The sequence below is a fragment of the Mus musculus genome, chromosome 1 (genome assembly GCF_000001635.26).
Source record: "Mus musculus strain C57BL/6J chromosome 1, GRCm38.p6 C57BL/6J".
In the NCBI taxonomy this organism is placed as follows: domain Eukaryota; kingdom Metazoa; phylum Chordata; class Mammalia; order Rodentia; family Muridae; genus Mus; species Mus musculus.
The window spans coordinates 127,932,789-127,951,057 of NC_000067.6; the positions used below are offsets into that span (position 1 = coordinate 127,932,789).

An 18,269-nucleotide genomic window follows, 5' to 3' on the forward strand; every position below is an offset into this window, starting at 1 on the left:
ACTGTAGCCATGGCAGTTTAGCAAGAAATTACAGTAAGGTTCTAGCACTGAAATTACTTGCATTTTATGTCGATTTCATAAACTATGGTTTCAGTCCATATCATTGTCAGCAGTGCAGGATTATCTATCTATCATCTATCTATCTATCTATCATCTATCTATCTATCTATCTATCTATCTATTTTAAGAAAGTGCTTCCTATGTAGCCTTGTCTGGTCTGAAAGTCACTTAACTCACTTTGTAGATAAGGTTGTCCCAAACTATTAGAGATCTGTTTGCTCTTGTTTCCCAAGTGCTGGGATTAAAGGTATGCACTACCATGCCTGGCTATTTCCTCGACTTTTGATGAACCTAAGCATTTGTCAATGTAATTGACTGGTTTTATATCTTGAAATGTTTTAGTAGCTATTATTAAACTAAGGGTTAAGTCTCTAAGTGTATAAGTATATAAGTATAAACTAAGTGTACAAGCATAAGCTAAGTATATAAGTGTAGAAGTATGTAAGTATAAAGTGTATAAGCATAAAGTAAGTATGTAGTGATCGATAGGATGGATGTGTATCCTCACCAGCATTGCATGTGATTATTTTATGTAATTCCCTTCACTTGATGTATCATGGGTTCACATACAATAATTAAATTAATAAATGGAACCATTTGTATTATATGTTCATAGAATAATCAATATTGTCCTGATTAATGTTTGTCAATGTGAGACAAACGAGACACCTGGGAAGAGGAAATCTCACTGGAGGAATTGCCTCCATCAGACTAGCCTGTAGACAAGTCCATAGGACATTTTCTTAGTTAATGATTGATGTCAGGAAACCCATTGGATGACACTATCTCTAGCAGGTTGTATAAAGAAGCAGGCTGAGCAAGGCATGGAGAGCAAGCAGCAAAGAACCTCCCTCCATAGCCTAAGTGTTAGCTTCAGTTCCTGCCTCTAAGTTCTCCTGAGTATCTGTTCTGACTTCCCTCAGCGATGGTCTTGACTTGAAAGTTATAAGATAAACCCTTTCCTTTAGTTGGTTTTGGTTAGCATTGCCATGGCAACAGAAACCCAACTAGAACAGAAATGTTGTTGTCTTTTGATATTGAGTAGAAAGGAGAAAGTTGAATTAGGTCTCATGTAGGCAGAGTTGGTACTGAATTCACTGTGAAGGTGAGGATGATCTTGAAGCCTCAGTCCTTTAGCCTTCACCTTTCAAGTGCTAGGATTACAGGCATCACACCCAGCTATCTATAGTATGTGCTCATACGGGTAATTCCTTTCAGCATAGTTGTATTTTTGATTCATGTTATTTTGGTTCACTCATGTTTATTCTTTAGTGATTTTCCTATTCCTTCCCTTCCATCCTGTGACTTCATAGCTATAGGGCCATAAAAAGTAGCTTCTTATTATGGGGAGTTAGTTAGTTAGGGCCTCTGCTCTGAAGTCGGTGCTCCAGGAGAAACTCATGGAATTTGTTGGTTAAATTCTGCATTTCTTTACATTCTTCCAAATGTGTATTTTGTGGCTGCATAAGCAGAAATGTCTATGGTCCTATGTTTATCCTATGTTTATGGTCCTGCTGTGTTTCTGAAGAGCTACTTTTGTCCTTTTGTCCTTTTGTGCATTGTCACAGGAACCAGCACCCATGACAGAAGATCTGCTGGAAGAGCAGTCTGAGGTCTTAGCAAAATTAGGGACATCTGCTGAGGGGGCGCACCTCCGCGCACGCATGCAGAGTGCCTGTCTCCTCTCCGATATGGAGTCTTTTAAGGTAGGTCACACTTCCAGAGCTCTCTGAGTCTGTCTTCAGCTATTCTGGGATGAAACTGTGAACAACACTATAAAGTGACATGAAGGTTGTGTCTTTTTTAAGTGTTTGGATTTATTACTTGTTACAAAATGCTTCTTCCAGCCTGGAAAGGACATGTCAGACTCACTTCTTAGGTTTGTAAAAGAAAGTCAACCTGCTTTCCAAAGTTGAGAATTGAATATTCTGTGTGTTATAGATGGTTTTTCCTTTGTGTGTCCTTAGCCAATTTAAGGCTTTGGGAACTGTAGGGATTTCTATGTGGATTATTTTATGCAACAAACATATGTGTGCCACACACTATGAGTAGGTGGGGGAGATACAGTATTTATTTAGTCGATTGAGCTTGTGAGAGATTTCTAGTCTTCAAAGGATGCAAGGTCAGAGGGAAGTGGCTAAGCAGGTATGGGAACTTTCTCAGAAAAGTCAGTATTTTGGAAAAGTAGGTATTTGCTGCCTGGAGGAGTTATTGTGGGCTTGGATAAAGGCTTGGGTGTACAGCTCTGCACATTTAGGGGACAGTGGTATTTGAGTGTCCTTAACCCTAAGATACTGTATGAACCAGTATCTGAAACTTTAAAATTTTATGTGTGTGGGTATTTTACCTGCATGAATATCTGTGCACCATGTGGGTACTGGGAATTGAACCTGTGTCCTCTGGAAGAGCAAGTGGTGCTCTTAACTCCTGAGCAAACTCTTTGGCCCCCAATATCTGACACTTTAAAGTCATAACCTAACACTATGAGTAGAAAATTCCACACTATAAGAGTGTTTCATATGCAAAATTATTTAAGTCATTGTATAAACTCACCTTCACAGTATATAAGTGTAGTATGCATGAAAAGTAATTGAATTTTAGGTTTAGACTCGAGTCAAAGCTTAGTTTGTGCATTTGAAAATTCAGAAATCTAAAAAAATTCAAAGCCCTCCTACACCCATGTATTTTGGAAAGTATACTCAACCCGAGTGACAAACAACTCGGGGTGGGGGGGGGGGGCCTTCGCTGTCTGCACACGGATGTCTGAAACTTCTTCCAGGCCTGAGCATGCATGCATGTTTGTTTGTATGTATGTATTTAATGTGAGTACATCCCTGTCTCCAGACACACCAAAAGAGGATCCTATTACAAATGGTTGTGAGCCACTGTGAGGTTGCTGGGAATTGAACTCAGGACCTGTGGAGAAAACCAAAAAGAAGGGGGTCAGCAGGTGTGGACAACTTCCACTACAGTTCTCCTGCCATCAGCTGCCTTCCTAGTCAGGGTGTGCTCCACAGCAGGCTCTGCAGACGTGCACACAAGAGACTGCAAACGGTGCTTGCAGTCTTTTAACATTGTGCACTACCAAAACTGCTGCTCATTAAATTCTTTTGGACTGAGCTGGGCACTTACAAATTTATAATAACTTTTTAAACCAGAAAATAGAGGTACATGTATAAGGTGGCTCTTAGGAATACAACTATGAAAGATAGATACTTTTAAAAGTAAGTAGTTATTCTAAACATATGAGTTGCCTTTCCCTTTCTGTAGGAACAATTTACTATTAGAACTGCTTAGAGATCCCAGAGTTGGGCATGGATGTATGCCTGAGACACCCATACATCATAGGGGCTTATTCTGGGCCATCCGTTATAATAAATCCTTTAACAGTAAAAAGAGGACAAGTCATGGCTGAGGTGTCTGTCCTGCCTGGTATGTTACTAAGAACTTAGGGCAGGGGAGGGCTCTAGTACAAAATACTCACTAGTCTGTAACATAGGAGCTGAATATTGAAAACTGTCAAGCTTACTGCCTTTACAGATGAGCTGGTGTGCTGCCTGGGTAGGATCCAGACCTTTGCTCATAAATCCTAGGCACTGTCACAAACCATGGCACAGCCTTACAAGAATGGATCCTATGGGGCTGGAGAGATGGCTTAGCAGTTAAGAGCACTGGCTGTTCTTCTAGAGGACCCAGGTTCAATTCTCAGCACTCAGGAAAAACAAAATGAAACAACAACAAACGGGTTCTACAGTTAGTGAAGAACTTCCTCTGGTTCGTTAGGGTCTCTCTGGGTTAAGAATGGTGACCCTAAGCCCCATGAGTTTAGCCATCACATTTGAAACAGACTATTCTCACCAACAGTGCTACATGCCCATCCTTATGTACTCTGCTAATAATAGCTCTCCACAAGCAGTGTGAGGCGGCTTTATCGTCTAGGTTTGAAAGTAGAATTGTTGGAACGTTTTTGGCATATGTCATTATTCTAGGTAGTTGTGCTATAACTGGAGCATGAATGCTTGCTTTTAGCCACCTGAACAATAATAGTGGGATTTCAGCTCCTTAATAGCATAGACGTAGTTTAGATGGAGGTGTTTTGTGTGAAGCCTTAGAGTTTGGTTGCTGACTAGAACATGAGTGAGGGAGGCTAGCTGATATTTATACCAGTGCTGCTATTGCCTAACCACCAAGTATAGAGTCTCGGTCATGTGTTACTCTGGCTGTGCTGTGCATTATTTAACTCTCTACACTTCATTTATTCACTACTTTGTTCAGTACTGAGTAATTAATACTACAGTTTGTACAAAGTCATCACATAAAAATGGTGCTTTTTTGGTTTTTGGTTTTTCTGTAAAATTGAGGAACATTTTTGGTGCTTTAACACCTCCTATTTTAAATGTGACTTTCAAACTTTAAGTGTGAATATAACTTTGCACTAGGCTTGTCTGAAAATGCTGGGTTTTGTTTTGTTGTTTTTTTTGTGTGTTAGGCAGCTAATCCAGGCTGCTTTCTGGAAGATTTCGTGAGGTGGTACTCACCAAGGGACTACATTGAGGAGGAGGTGACTGACGAGAAGGGCAATGTGGTCCTGAAGGGGGAGCTGAGTGCCCGTATGAAGATCCCCAGCAACATGTGGGTAGAAGCCTGGGAGACTGCTAAGCCTGTGCCAGCACGACGTCAGAGGAGACTGTTTGATGACACCCGAGAGGCTGAAAAGGTACGAGGAAGTGACCAGTAAATCTACTGTGTAATGACAAAGAAATTACAGATTGTAGAAGATCGCTAACAATCTTTAGAAGTACTGAGAAAATCAAGTAACAAAATAACACTTACACATTTATTATTAGTGGCTCTATCTAATGCCCTAAAAAAGAAATCCTAGATTGACAACACGCTGCTGTTAACTGCCATGTTGGTGTTGTGGCTCACAGATCATCCTCGTTCTCTGCATGCTCCTCCTTTGTACGTGTAACATAAAGACTTGGAAAGCTTGAGAAAGTAGTTCTTACAGTTCCTACATGCTTGCCTCTGCCATAGCTGCTGCTTAGCTGGGAAAGAGGCAAGAGTGAGCTGAGGTCAGGCCTCTGTGCCCCAGGAAGGCCGCCCTGCAGTATTTCTGGGTCCCCTGTGTCTCCCTCAGGTCCTGCACTACCTGGCCATGCAGAAGCCTGCAGACCTAGCCAGGCACCTCCTGCCTTGTGTGATTCATGCAGCTGTTCTCAAGGTAAAGGAAGAAGGTAAATGTCTCAGTTGTCAGTCCCTACGCCCATTGCCAAAGAAGGGTTTTTGGTTTCATTTTTAACTATGGCTTTGAATTTCTTTCTTTCTTTTTTTTTTTAATATAAATAGAAAGTCTGGAAAACATTCCTTCTGTTAAGAAGATTATAAAGCAGATCATAGCCCATTCCAGCAAAGTTCTGCATTTCCCCAATCCTGAGGACAAGAAACTGGAAGTAAGTGTATGTTTTGTCACGGTCTTGCCAAGAGTTTTCCCCACCTGGCAGTAATTACTTGAATTTTTTTTTTTTTTATGTTTTACATTTTCTTTTTACACTCATTTATTGGATAGTGATGTTGGTATGCATGCATGTCATGGGATATTTAGAGGTCAGAGGACAGACTCAGGATGTAAGACTTGGTGACAAGGACCTGTCCCTGCTGAGCCATCTCATTGGCTTCTAAAAAGGCTAAAAGGCTCCTCATCTCTGTCTCCCTTTCTGCTCCAGGAAATCATCCTTCAGATTACTACTGTGGAAGCTATAATAGCCCGAGCCCGGTCCCTGAAGGCCAAATTTGGAACTGAGAAGTGTGAGCACGAGGAGGAAAAGGAAGGTCTGGAAAGGTACTGTTGCTTGTGCCCTGCTGTGTCCACAGGAGGGCCTGCTGCAGACAGAGGGTGGCATGGTGGCTTTAATCCCAGTACTTGCAGGGCTAAAACAAGAGGTAACTTTGAATAGCCCAGAATACATAGTAGCTGTTCAGGTTAGCCAAGGCAAACCCAGCAACAAAAGAACAAAATGAAATATTCTGCCCTGTAATGATAGACAGCGAAGTCCTGAGTTCTAGGATCAGAGCTGTGCCAAGTTCTTTCCAGGCAATTCTGTCACTCTCACTTGTCCATGGGTGGGCTTAGGAGGAGTTGCCAATGAGGCTCCCTGAAGAACAAGCAGCTTGACCCTTCCTGCTTCCTCCTCTAGGTTTGTCAGCTGCCTGCTGGAGCAGCCTGAGGTATCAGTCACTGGGGCAGGAAGAGGACATGCTGGCCGCATCATCCACAAGCTGTTTGTGAATGCTCAGCGGGTATGTGCGAGTCCTCCGTGGCTGCTCTTGGCCCAGGATGGTGTTCTGAGTCCCACACCGGGGTGACAGCACAGAAAGGAACAGGCTCCAGGGCTCCTGAGACTTTGAGATGCCCTGGGTTAAGCAAAGTGATGAAAGAGTATTTCAGACCTAAACTGTGGAAATTAGAAGGCTCACACACCCATTGTTCTAGAAGCTGGTAGGGACTTTTAGCAATGGCCAGAGCTATGGTATGGAAAAGCGTGCTTATAGCCTCAGTTTCTGACTAGTCTGTAATAGAGATTGTCTCAAAAGGAAAAGGACTTCAGGCTGTGAAAACTGTGTAAACGAGCCTCAGCACAGGAGGAGATCCACTTTGGAAAATTATCTTCATTATTCTTTCCATTCATGAAAGTAGGAAGTTAAGTTATATTGATTAAGGGGTATTGGTTACATATGTGTATATATATATATATATATATATATATATATGCACACAGACACACAGACACGTACACACACACTCAAGAAGGCGCTGGTATTGGGGCACATTAATATTGGCAATTCAGGTGAAAGTATTATGATGTGCACTAAATACAGTTTTCACTGACCTGGAACAAGATGACACTGGAAACAAGAACACCAGCTCAGCCTTGAGATAGTCATTCTCTACCAAGTAAGAGTTTTCTTGGTGCACACCTGGCTTCCTTAGGGTTACTACTGCTGTAATAAAACAGCACAACCAAAAGCAATTTGGGGAGGAAATCTCTGAAGCAAGTCAGAGCAAGAACTCAAACTGGGCAAGAGCTGATGCAGAGGCCATGGAAGGGTGCTGCTTACTGGCTTGCTCAGCAACCCCCTCACCCCATCCCATCAATCAGTAAATAAGAAAATGCCCTGTGGGCTGGATCTTTTGTAAGCATTTTCTCAGTTGAGACTCCCTCCTCTCAGATGACTATAACTTGTGTCAGGTTGACATACAACTAACCAGAACATAGACTAACAGTTGCATCGTCCCTAGAGAGAAACTCAAAATTGCAGTCACACACAGTGACTGAATGCTAAAAGCTAAACACAGAATTACCTTATTGGCTTATACGCTAATGACGGGTAGGAGGCAGCACTGTTCTCCTTTGTCGTCCTCTGATCTGTTCTCACAAGCTCTACCTCTCCGCCATCTAACCCAGAGGCTGACCAGCAGTGTCCTTGTCACTCCTGCTGCTGCGTCTCCTCAGTAGGGAAGACTCAACTCTTTACTAACTTTTGAGAAAATCATGAATTAAGTTTTAAAATCAGAAGTGTCTAGGTCTTTAGTGTTAAGGGTGTTGCTTGTTTGGGGTGATCAGAATTACTCCCCTAAACTGGAACAGTCCCCTCGGTCCTTCCCTGACTACAAAGCTGCTAGAAAAACAAAGATTAGTCATAGTTTCTTCAATCTTGAGCACTTAAGTCTTACACACCAACGGATGTTTCATCACTCGGGCTGCTGTGATCCTCATGGTTTCTACTTCCGGTGTTTATCATATCTAAGAGGCGGACGCTGCCTCTCAGGGGTCCTCCTCAAGACCCTCAGGTTGTGAGTGTATCTCACACAGCACAGCTTCTCAGTCTACCTCAGTAGTCAGCGCTTTCAGAACCCATGTGATGACCAGCACATGGTTGTGTTGTGTTTTAACTCAGCTCTCACTATCTGGCTCAGTGAACTGTTGACTTTATGTAACTTTTCATGGTGAGCAGGTACTCTGTGCCAGTTTTACTAACAAAGGAAGATTTAATTATATTTAAGGCGTAGCTGAATTTTTATAGCACACATTAGCTTCATATTAGAACTTTTCTTCAAAATTATAAACTGTAGGCCCAGTGACACGGCACAGGGGTAAACCCTTGCTGCCAAGTCTTTTGTCAGTTTATTCTCCAGAAGCTACATACCAAATGGTGAGAACCCACTCCTGAAAGCTGTCCTCTGACCTCCATGTGTGTGCTGTGGCATATGCACACATGAGTGCCCCACTCCCACAAGCCCAAAGTGTAAAATATTAGAATTCTGAACTGTAATAAAGTTGACTGAGACCATATAGGTTTGGGTATGTACTTATTTAAATAGAATTCAGCAAAAATAACTGCTTTGTTCCGGTCTTACTAAGTTGAATTATTTCTACACATCTGTCCTTAAATTTATGGTTTGTCAAGCATCTTTTGAAACAGCATCTTGTTTGAAAGAGTGAGGGTTTTCTGTCATTTCCTCATTAAATGACCCTGCACTTCACCTGTTGAGCCGTCAGATGCATGAGCCTGAGCCTCTGCTGGCCATGTGTGGTCTGTGATGTGGTTCTGTGCACCTTCAGTGCCCTTGGATGGAGTCATGCCCACACAGTGCGTGCCATTCCTGATGTGCCCCCGAGTCTGCCCCGGCCCTTAGCTCCCTCGGTCCCTTTCATCACTGTTTCTTTTCTCACCTTTCTCAAGCTGACTGAATCTTCTGATGAGGTAACAACATGGCCTTATGTCCCTCATAGTTCTTTGTCCTTCCCCATCCCTCTAACTTCATAAGGTCATCTTAACTAACCATCTCTAACCGGCTGGATGTGGCATCCCCTCTGGCTGTACAGCTTAACTTGACTTCATGTTTCCATTGCCCAAAGAATTTTCCCAAGCAGTGGAATCATGAAAGAAGGACAGTATTGCGTTCTGAAGGCTCCCATTGGCTGCACTGGTGCAGTTTGAATGTACAAGCAATGCCTTCAGCTTTGAGCACTTTTCCTCTGTGGCTATGGCCATGGGCATCTGTTAGCTTGCTGTCACATTAGATGCCCAGTAGTCAAAGCCAGTGTTCCTGGTTCTAATTTGGCAAGAGAATCTAAAAAAGAACTAGCTGAGAGAGCAGAGATAAAATTGCCTTTCTCGACTTGAAAGTAAGTCTGTCCTGTTAACGTCTAACTCAGATGTGAGTCACTGCCTGCAGAAATGCAGGCACCAGTGCAGCTCTGCCACTGCTGAGGAGCCCCAATGCCCTTGCTTTTCAGAGCAGAGTGCTGGTCACCCACCTCTGCCTGCCTCACTAGTGCCCAAGCTCTTTCCAGCTTTCTGCTTTTCTGTTTTTGTTCTTTTGAGCAATCATAACACACAGTGGATATAATGCATTTCCAAGTGACACAGGTCATTGTGTGTTTCTTGTGTTTATCCATCTGCCCTTGGGTAATGTAGCTTTCGACTGGCTCTTGAATTTGGTGTTCTGTTCTGTTCAAGGCTGCGGCAGTGGCTCTGCCAGAGGAGGAGCTTAAGAAATCAGGCTGCCCAGAGGAGAGAAGACAGACCTTGGTGTCAGACTTCCCACCACCTGCAGGCCGGGAGCTGATCCTGAGGGCCACTGTGCCGCGGCCTGCTCCCTACTCCAAGGCCCTGCCACAGCGTATGTACAGCGTACTCACCAAGGAGGACTTCAGACTCGCGGGTGCCTTTTCCTCAGACACCTCCTTTTTCTAGGGGGAGGAGGAGGAGCGGCAGCTCCTGCCGTGGGCACCTGAGACGCCCTTGTGGAACCAGCAGCAGGAGTCACACCAGCATCCAGAAGCATGTCCAGTACCAAGCTTGAGCCAGATGGATAGATTTGAGGTGTCAGAGACTTCCACCTGGGGGGAGGTGGCCTGTGTTAGGGGAACCTCACATCAGCAGGCCTCTTACCTTGGGGGACAGAGTTTGTTCATTCTCCTGTGACAGTCATCTGTGTAGACACTTAGTAGCTATCCTTACTAGTATTCCATATGCAAGGTAGAGTATCCGTTAACTCACATTCTGGACACTTGCTGGTAGAGCCTTTAGTCCCAGGATCTGTGTTTTTAAACTGCCACGTAGCATTCTGTTTATTCAGTCACCAGATGGATGGTCAGCTTTATTATGCTGTTTCATGAGCATTTGAATATTCTAGGAGAAAGACTAGAATTTCAATTTTTTCCATGCCACTAACCAAATGCATTTCTTCTGATAAATCTGTACATGAAATGTAGCTGCAGATTAGAGCTCTCTCTGTGTGTCTGTCTGTGTGTCTGTCTGTCTGGTAGGATCTCTCGGTCCTCTTGGTTGCACCCCTGCTTTGCACTTTACTTCTCTGCGTTGCTGGTTAGGGATGGTATTTAATGACATCATACGAGCACATGTTGAACACACATCCTGGGAACATAGATCACCATGCAGTTAGTGAGCTGTGGTGTGTGTGCCGAGGCTGTGAGTGGGCTGAAGCACCCGGTGCAGGGGTGATGGCTCTGTCCTCTGCAGCTCAGAATGCATCAGTACGCTGCTGCGGGACCTCTCCTTGGTGATTGTAAATTATTTTGGGACCTAAAATTCCCACTTGAATCCAAAGTAAAAAATGGTTATGGTGAAGTGTAAATTCCGCCTGTGTGATTTTTAAAAATTAATAGACCTACACAAGCCCTGTGTTATTTTTGTAAAAGAAAAAAAAGAGTATATATATATATATTTATCTGTATGGTGTGCACAGACACGTGTCTGTTTGGGTATATGAGGGCCAGGGGCCAACCCCTAGACTTCCCAGCGAGCACTCTTTCCTCTGAAATGCTGGACTTTGCTTCTTAGAAACCCATAGATACGGGCTGAGGCATGAGGGGCCAGAACAAATACAAGACAGGACAGTGTTTGCTTTCCTGGGTATTGATGACAGAACTCTACAGTGTGGGGTTGGTCTAAAATGGCATTGTTTATCTAATAAAACGGACTGCTGTTTATGTGTGGACTTGTGGCTTTTCTCCCCGAGAGCTCTTCTGTTACTTCACTCAGTTCCTGCTGCTTCAGCTCTGTCTGACGTCACTAGGAAGTGTGTGCAGGATGTTCCTCATGCCGCCTTCAGTGTGGCTGTCCATTCTTTTTGGTCTTACTGCTATTCATTTCAGACATTAGAATGTACCTGCTGTATCATTGCTGAACTGATGACACAGAGACAAATGCTACCGCGTGTCAAAAAGCTAGTGTGCAATGTCCCCCTTTCCTCGGCCCTTCCTGAAGGTGGGGAAGACTGAGCTGAGCCCACGATAGCATAGGGTAGTCTGCTCAGGGCAAGTCCATGAAAGGTGGAGCATAGACAACTCTGAAGTGTGCTTAGAGGCGCTGCACACACCCCGTGAGCCCACCCACTCTTCACCAGTGATGGTTGTGGTAAACTGAGAAGGGTTTGTTGGGCTCAGGGTTGAGACCTGCAAAACAATATCTGAGGGTGACTGACCTCTGGAACACGGATACACATCTCTAAGAAAGTTTAAATAAAAATCTCAGAGCAGCACTAGCTGCTCTTGTAGAGGACTGGTTTCAGATCTCAGCACCGCATGGTGGCTGACAACCATTCCTGATGCAGTTCCAAGATCCCGCACACTCTCCTGACCTGTGTGGGCATCACGCAACATGTGCACATATATACAGGCACTGATACGATAAAAAAATCTTTAAACAATGTTTTAGAAGTGTTCTGCAGGACACTCAGTTGCTTATCAACAGAGGTTGTATAAACTGTAGGGAATGGCTGTCACTCAGCTGTGTCGTGTTTGCCTATCAATCACAAGGTGTAGATATGTCCCCGGCACCAGAGAAGACAAAATGACCCAATAGCATAGAATGACAGACGTGGGAGCCATCCAAGCACTTTGTGACTATGAAGTATGGCTGCCCAGATACTTCACCACTTCAAACAGGCCCATGGTAAGGCTCGTTTATGGTCAGAGGTCTCAGACTATGGCGAGCAGGGTGTGGCACAAGTGCACACATATGACAGGGACAGGTAAGGAAGGGGGTGAATATGAATTAGTGTTTGTTCACAGGCTGTGTGGTTTTCTTCTTTCCTTTCCTCTGGCTGCTGGTCTGTGGAATGATGCCCCACCCCATTTAGATGCCCTTTGGCCTTTCTGTGACAACCCTCTGCCCCCACCAAGATACCCAGAGCTCTGAGTTATAAATCAAGTCACTTCTCCATCCAATCATGAGTAAATTACTGAGCCATTCTTTTCCCCAAACATCCTGAGGCCCCATAGTCACCTGTGTACCGCTGTGGGACAGGGCACAGGCCACTATGCTGTGACCTGTCCTTTAGAAGTTGATGCTAGACAATTTTTGCTTATGAAAAAAGGCTTCTTTCAGCCACCACATGAATTCAGTGGACAGTGACCAAAACTCCCAAGTTTGTTAGCCCCTGGGCAGTTTGAGTAGGCTATGACTTGCAAGGACTATTGATTAACCTTTCTGAACCCTAATTTTGGCTTAAAAAAAGGCTTAGCTTTTGCCAGAGTTCTGTAAGGAAGGAACTGTATTCATAGTAGCCCACTGGCACTTTCCTGCAATATCTTGCCTACATGAGACATGGAAATATTTTTAGAGTGTGAATTTCCCACTCTCTGACAGTGGGAGAGGATGGGCCTCTCTCTGGCTGTAGCTAAGCTGACCTGAAGGCTTAGAGGTTGGGCTGGGACCCACCCGGTCCATGTACTTCATGTCTGTCTTTATACCTGTTACTCCAGGGGAGAACTGTAAGCAACAATCGTTTGTCCTATGTTATCAGTTAAATCCTGAACCTAGAAGGGCCTGGATAGATCCAGAGCAGGGTCAGCTCTAGTCACTTGTAGGCACTGTGACATCTATGAAAAATGATCATTTGTCATTTGGCTAACAAAATTGTGCTCAGAGGCAGATATCTACCCAGGGAACCTGGCTGACACCCAAAAGTGGGATGCTAGCTGTCCACAGCTGCGTCTCTCCAACAGCATCAGTACAAAGGCAGGATGTTGGGATGTCCAGATCTCAATGCAGTGGCCACTTACTACTGCAGACCAGTGCATCCCAGAGGCAGAAGCAGGCAGTTTGAGGTCAGCCTGGCCCTGGTCTACAGAGTGAATTCCAGGGCCACACAGAAAAACCCTGTCTCTGAAAAACAAAAAAGCAAAACAAAATGAACAAAAAAAATTATCCCAAGAACTGACATGGGATTCCACATCCTAACTAGAACATGAACCACCCCATGGCATGAGTCAGGGGAAGGAGAACCTGCTAAGCCCACAGGCTGCACAGAAGCTGCTCTGGGGGACAGCAGACACTTGTCCCATAGGCATCAAAGAAAGACAAGAGACAGCTGCACTGCAACCTTCTCACTGTTCTCATTTTCTATTTCTGTGAGATCCTGGAACTGCCCGATGGGAGCATAGGCTTTAACGCACTCTTAAGATACAGGCAATATGCAAGGATTCCTTACACAGGACTTGAACATCACAAAATATTCTAACTGGGTGTGATGGCACACACATTTAATTCCAGCACTCCAGAGGCAGAAGCAGGCAGTTTGAGGTCAGCCTGGCCCTGGTCTACAGAGTGAGTTCCAGGGCCACACAGAAAAACCCTGTCCCTGAAAAACAAAAAAGCAAAACAAAATGAACCAAAAAAAAAAAAAAAATTATTCCAAGAACTGACACGGAATTACATATCCTGTACTGCAAAGCTCACCAGAGTGAAGAGGGCTTGGGTTTGTTTGTTTGTTTTGCTTTTGTTTGTTTTTTTCTTTTCCTTTTGTAGTGTTGGAGATGAAACCCAGGGCCTTGTACACTGGGCATGCACTCAGTTACTCCCCGGAAAAACAGCCTACAGGATGAGAAAAGCCATTCTTGCCAAGTTATGCATCAGACAGGCAATTAATATCCAAGACATATACAGAACTACAAATAGTTCAGGCAGGAGAGATGACAAGTTAACAGCACCAGCTGTTCTTACAGAAAGAGGATTCATGTCTACAGCAGATATTGAAAAACCTCTCTTCATAGGACCAAGAAAAAGCAATTCAGGAACAAGGTATGGGAAGATGCCAGCTCACACACACAGGGCTCAGGCTCAAGGAAATGCCACCTCACACACAGGAGCTGGGCAGAAGCCTGCATCTTATGGGAGCATACATCAGGTGATATCTAGTGTGGCACTTTTTCATGGCTGGCTGGAGTGTAATTGGTACAATTCTGGAAATGATTTTGTATTACCTAAGATGTCAAACAAGCGCGTGCACGTCCTAGAGACTGAATCTAAAGCTCGGGTCCCAGATAGTGTCAGTATCATCTGGGCCCTTATCAGCAATGCAGATCTTTGGGGCTAGGGAGATGGCTCCGTTTATATTGATAAAGGGACCAACGCTCAACCTCCATAAGCCAATAAAAAGCCTGCAGATCCCCAAAGCTTACTCGACAGCAACCCTAGCTCCAGGTTCTGTGAGAAAGAAAGCCTGTCTCAAAAAATTAAGGTGAGCTGGCAACACATGGCTTTTGTTGTTTCTGAAACAGTCTCTCTCTATAGTTCTGTCTGTCCTCCAGCTCCCTATGTAGACCAGGCTGGCCTTAAACTCAGAAGGATCCCGTTTCTGCATCCCGGGTGTGTGCCACCACAAATTTCTTTATTCCCAGCACTTAGGAGGCAAAGGCAAGCAGATATCTGAATTCAAGGCTAGCTTGGTCTATGGAGTTCCAGGCCAGCATGGGCTATACAGTGAGACCCTGTATTGGGGGGAAGAAGTGGAGTGTGATTGAGGAAGGCACCCAGCAAAGACCTCTGCTGTCTACAGACGTGTGTACACCCACCCTCACTAACAAGTGTGAACACTCACAAAGGAAAAAAAGAAAAAACAAGGAGGTGCAATTCCTTAGTCACTCTGTCCTCCTGAGCAGGGGGCTCTGGAGTGGGGCTGCTGTGTTGAGGAAGCCCTCTGGAATGTATTCTAGTCTGAGCCTCTTTGTTATAGACCTCTCCGTATGGGATCAGGGCTGTTCAGACTCACTACACAAAATCTATAGAGTACACACCCTGTCCTTGTTTGACTGTAGTGAAGGTAGTATTTACAAAGCAACAAAACCTAAAATCAATATGGTATTAAAAGCATAGCACTGGGCTGGAGAGAGGGCTGAACAGTTAAGAGCACTGGTTGCTCTAGGAGGACCCAGTTTTGACTCCTGACATGCACATGGTACCTTACAACTGTCTGTAACTGACACCCTCTTCTGGCCTCTGAGGGCACTGCATGCACAATGTGCACAAACACACACACATACACACACAGGCAAAACACATAGAAATATATAACTAATATAGCAAAAGAAGCGTGGCATTGAGGGGAGTGCAGCCTTGCAAAGCATCATGCCACCAGAGGCCATTGATCCACAGGTTACACGAAGTTGCTTAGCAACATCGAAGGAAAAATTCCTCCAACCAATTCATTGGAGCCAACTGAATCAAACTGCAAATCTGGAAAATCCCTGCAGCAGAACAGTGTGGGAACTCCACCCAGCAATGGGTTCACAGCACTTGGAAAAACAGGGGAAGCCAATATGGCTCACGCTTGTAGTCCTGATGAGCAGGAGGCCACAGCAGGAGGATTGCTGAGCTGAGGCCAGTCTGTGCATACAAATAATAATGGAAACAAACAATAATGACAAGAAGCAGAGGTGAGACTTGAAATAAAACCAGTGAGATGAAGAATTCAAGCCAAGAAGCCCTGTTCAGAGATAGACCCTCTCCCCAGCACCCAACACAACTGCTCAACTGACTGCTCAGTGTGTTGCACGCTTCTGGCACAAGCCATCAGGGAAGGGGCTCCTCTGTCCCCTCTGTCACATACCTGGCTCTTACATAAAGGCAACTTAGCATCCTCAGAACATCATGAGATGGTTATCTATATCGGTTGACTTAGACCATTGCTCAATAGCTCGATATTTCAGTCAGTACATGGTTGGTCCACATTTCACATGAATGCAGTGAACAGTTTTTCCTCAGGCAGTTTCTGGCAGCCAGCCCCACTCATCAGGCAGTGAGAAGATTCCCCTTTGGTAAGAACCACATTTATGCCATACGAGTTTAACTTAAACATAGCTCTGGCACTGGGTCGAACATTAACGATTTTGAAACCTCAGGCTGTGAGCTATTTATTCCCCCAACTGTGAGACACTCACCTGACCACATTCCCCTAACTTATTCCTGCTGCATTGCTGCATTGCTAAGGTGGTCAGACACTGGGTACTAGGCTTATCTTAGTGGTCGAGCATGCACTTAGCACGTCCGAGGGACTGGGTTGATCCCCACCCCCAACCTCACATGGCATTCCGGGACCGGAGGGATTGTACTGACAGCTAAGGATGCAGCCCAATATAGAACTCATAAGCCTAACACATCACAAAAACCTTTTTGCAATTTTCTTCTTTGATAACTCGATTGTGCAGTTCTCTAGTGAGAACTCTGTAGATGACAATACTTACCATGGAGCTCAAAGGCTGGACACTTCTGCTTTAGACTGAATACACTCAGGATGTGCCAGAATCCAAGGTTCTGCCTTCTGCATGTACTTCCAATGGGATCGGGCTGACAGTCCTGTGAGCTCTCTTCAGAGTGCCCCACAGCTGCACGCCCATTATCTGTCCTCCCAGTCTGTCACCATAAGACAAGCTGTGTGAAGTGGCAGACAGTAGGCTCACAGCTCCCTGGTTACAGCTCACACTGGAATTCTGTCTAGTACACTTCCCTTCTGAGTTTTTTTTTTTTTTTTGGTTTTTTTGTTTGTTTTTTGTTTATTTTTATCTGACCCCCATCAGACAACCGAGGCCTCTCTACAGATCAGCCCTGTTCCTACTGTTCCCCATTCAAACTCTATGTGACCCAGACATCTACAGCTTTTGTTGGCCAGACCTAGATGGCCTCTCAAACTCAGTATAAAGACCCAACTCCAAAGAACACTCACCCCTACTTCCCAGACTGCACAGCGGGCCTGGCTGAGCCTGGCAGGGTCCACGTCTATGACCAGGATGCTCCTGGTTTGCTTCAGTTCTGCTCAGTGTACAACCTGGTGATGATGTCAATACTGTGAGGAGGGACAATTCTAGATCAGCTTACCTGGGGGAGCTGCAGCAAACCACAACTGACCTATGAAGCCAAGAGCCCGCAGTGCACATTCTGAGCCCTCCAGTGTGCTCAGAGAGTGATGGCAGAAAACTGTCTAATAGGCCAGAGCCTGGTGGACCAGCCACCCAGCTGGGTATGGCGCAGCTGGGGTTTCACAGCCTAGTTAGTTACAGGGCCTTCTCCAACCAACCATGGCTCAGCTATTGAGAATAAACTGCATTGGTCTGGTATCCTGGGGCCAGGGTGAACATTCAGTTAAATCCCATAGCTTCCCACACTAACAGGAATGTGTGCTTATGTGGAACTCAGTAGCAAATCATTAAAGGAAGATACTCTTGTCCAGGACTGTGGTCTGTATGAGAGGAAAGAAGACGTGACTGTAGAGCACAAGCGCGTGCGTGTGTGCGTGCGTGTGTGTGTGTGTGTGTGTGTGTGTGCACATGGTCCATGGGGTGGGTATGTGTGTGTGTGTGTGTGTGTGTGTGTGTGTGTGCACATGGTCCATGGGGTGGGTATGTGCGTGTGTGTGTGTGTGTGTGTACGTGTGCACATGGTCCATGGGGTGGGTATGTGTGTGTGTGTGTGTGCGCGCGCACACACATGGTCCATGGGGTGGGTATGCATATGAAGCCCAAGGTTGGTGTTTGGAATCATCCTTGACTGCTGTCCTGCCATAGTCACAGCAGGCTCTCTCAATCTCAGAGTTGGAAGATAAACCTAGTTTTGTTAACCAGCTTAGTCTGAGGACCTCCTGGGATCTAGGGTTCTCCTGTCTTGCCCTTCTGGGCTGAGTTAGAGGAAGGATACCATGCTCACTGGGCATTTTATGTGGGCTTCTGCACACTGGTCCTCACAGCTGCACAAACATTTTAACCCCTGAGACACACTCCCATCCTCACCCCCCCCCCCACCTTTACGGGTACAGGTATCCCAGACTCATCTCAAACATTTGCAATTTGATCTGACTCCCGTGTCTCACTTCTCATAGTGGGCCGGATGTGAGCAGAGACAAA

The 18,269-nt window shown here is 45.0% G+C and overlaps 1 protein-coding gene across 4 annotated transcripts in view; it reads left to right on the forward strand.

The window, feature by feature from the left end:
* Window positions 1-11,088, forward strand: part of Rab3gap1 (RAB3 GTPase activating protein subunit 1) — a 75,122-nt gene extending 64,034 nt beyond the window's left edge. For 2 of the 4 annotated variants that reach the window (XM_006529405.3, XM_006529407.4), the window contains 8 exons: window positions 1,629-1,766; window positions 4,550-4,777; window positions 5,201-5,297; window positions 5,410-5,513; window positions 5,787-5,902; window positions 6,258-6,360; window positions 8,806-8,826; window positions 9,586-11,087. In XM_006529405.3, coding sequence (XP_006529468.1) covers window positions 1,629-1,766; window positions 4,550-4,777; window positions 5,201-5,297; window positions 5,410-5,513; window positions 5,787-5,902; window positions 6,258-6,360; window positions 8,806-8,826; window positions 9,586-9,822 — 1,044 coding nt within the window. In that variant the 3' untranslated portion in view covers window positions 9,823-11,087. Of the gene's footprint in view, window positions 1-1,628; window positions 1,767-4,549; window positions 4,778-5,200; window positions 5,298-5,409; window positions 5,514-5,786; window positions 5,903-6,257; window positions 6,361-8,805; window positions 8,827-9,585 lie in introns of all 4 variants that reach the window. The other 2 variants (XR_001784075.2, NM_178690.4) reach the window with 2 other exon arrangements.
* The last annotated feature ends 7,181 nt before the right edge of the window (window positions 11,089-18,269 follow it).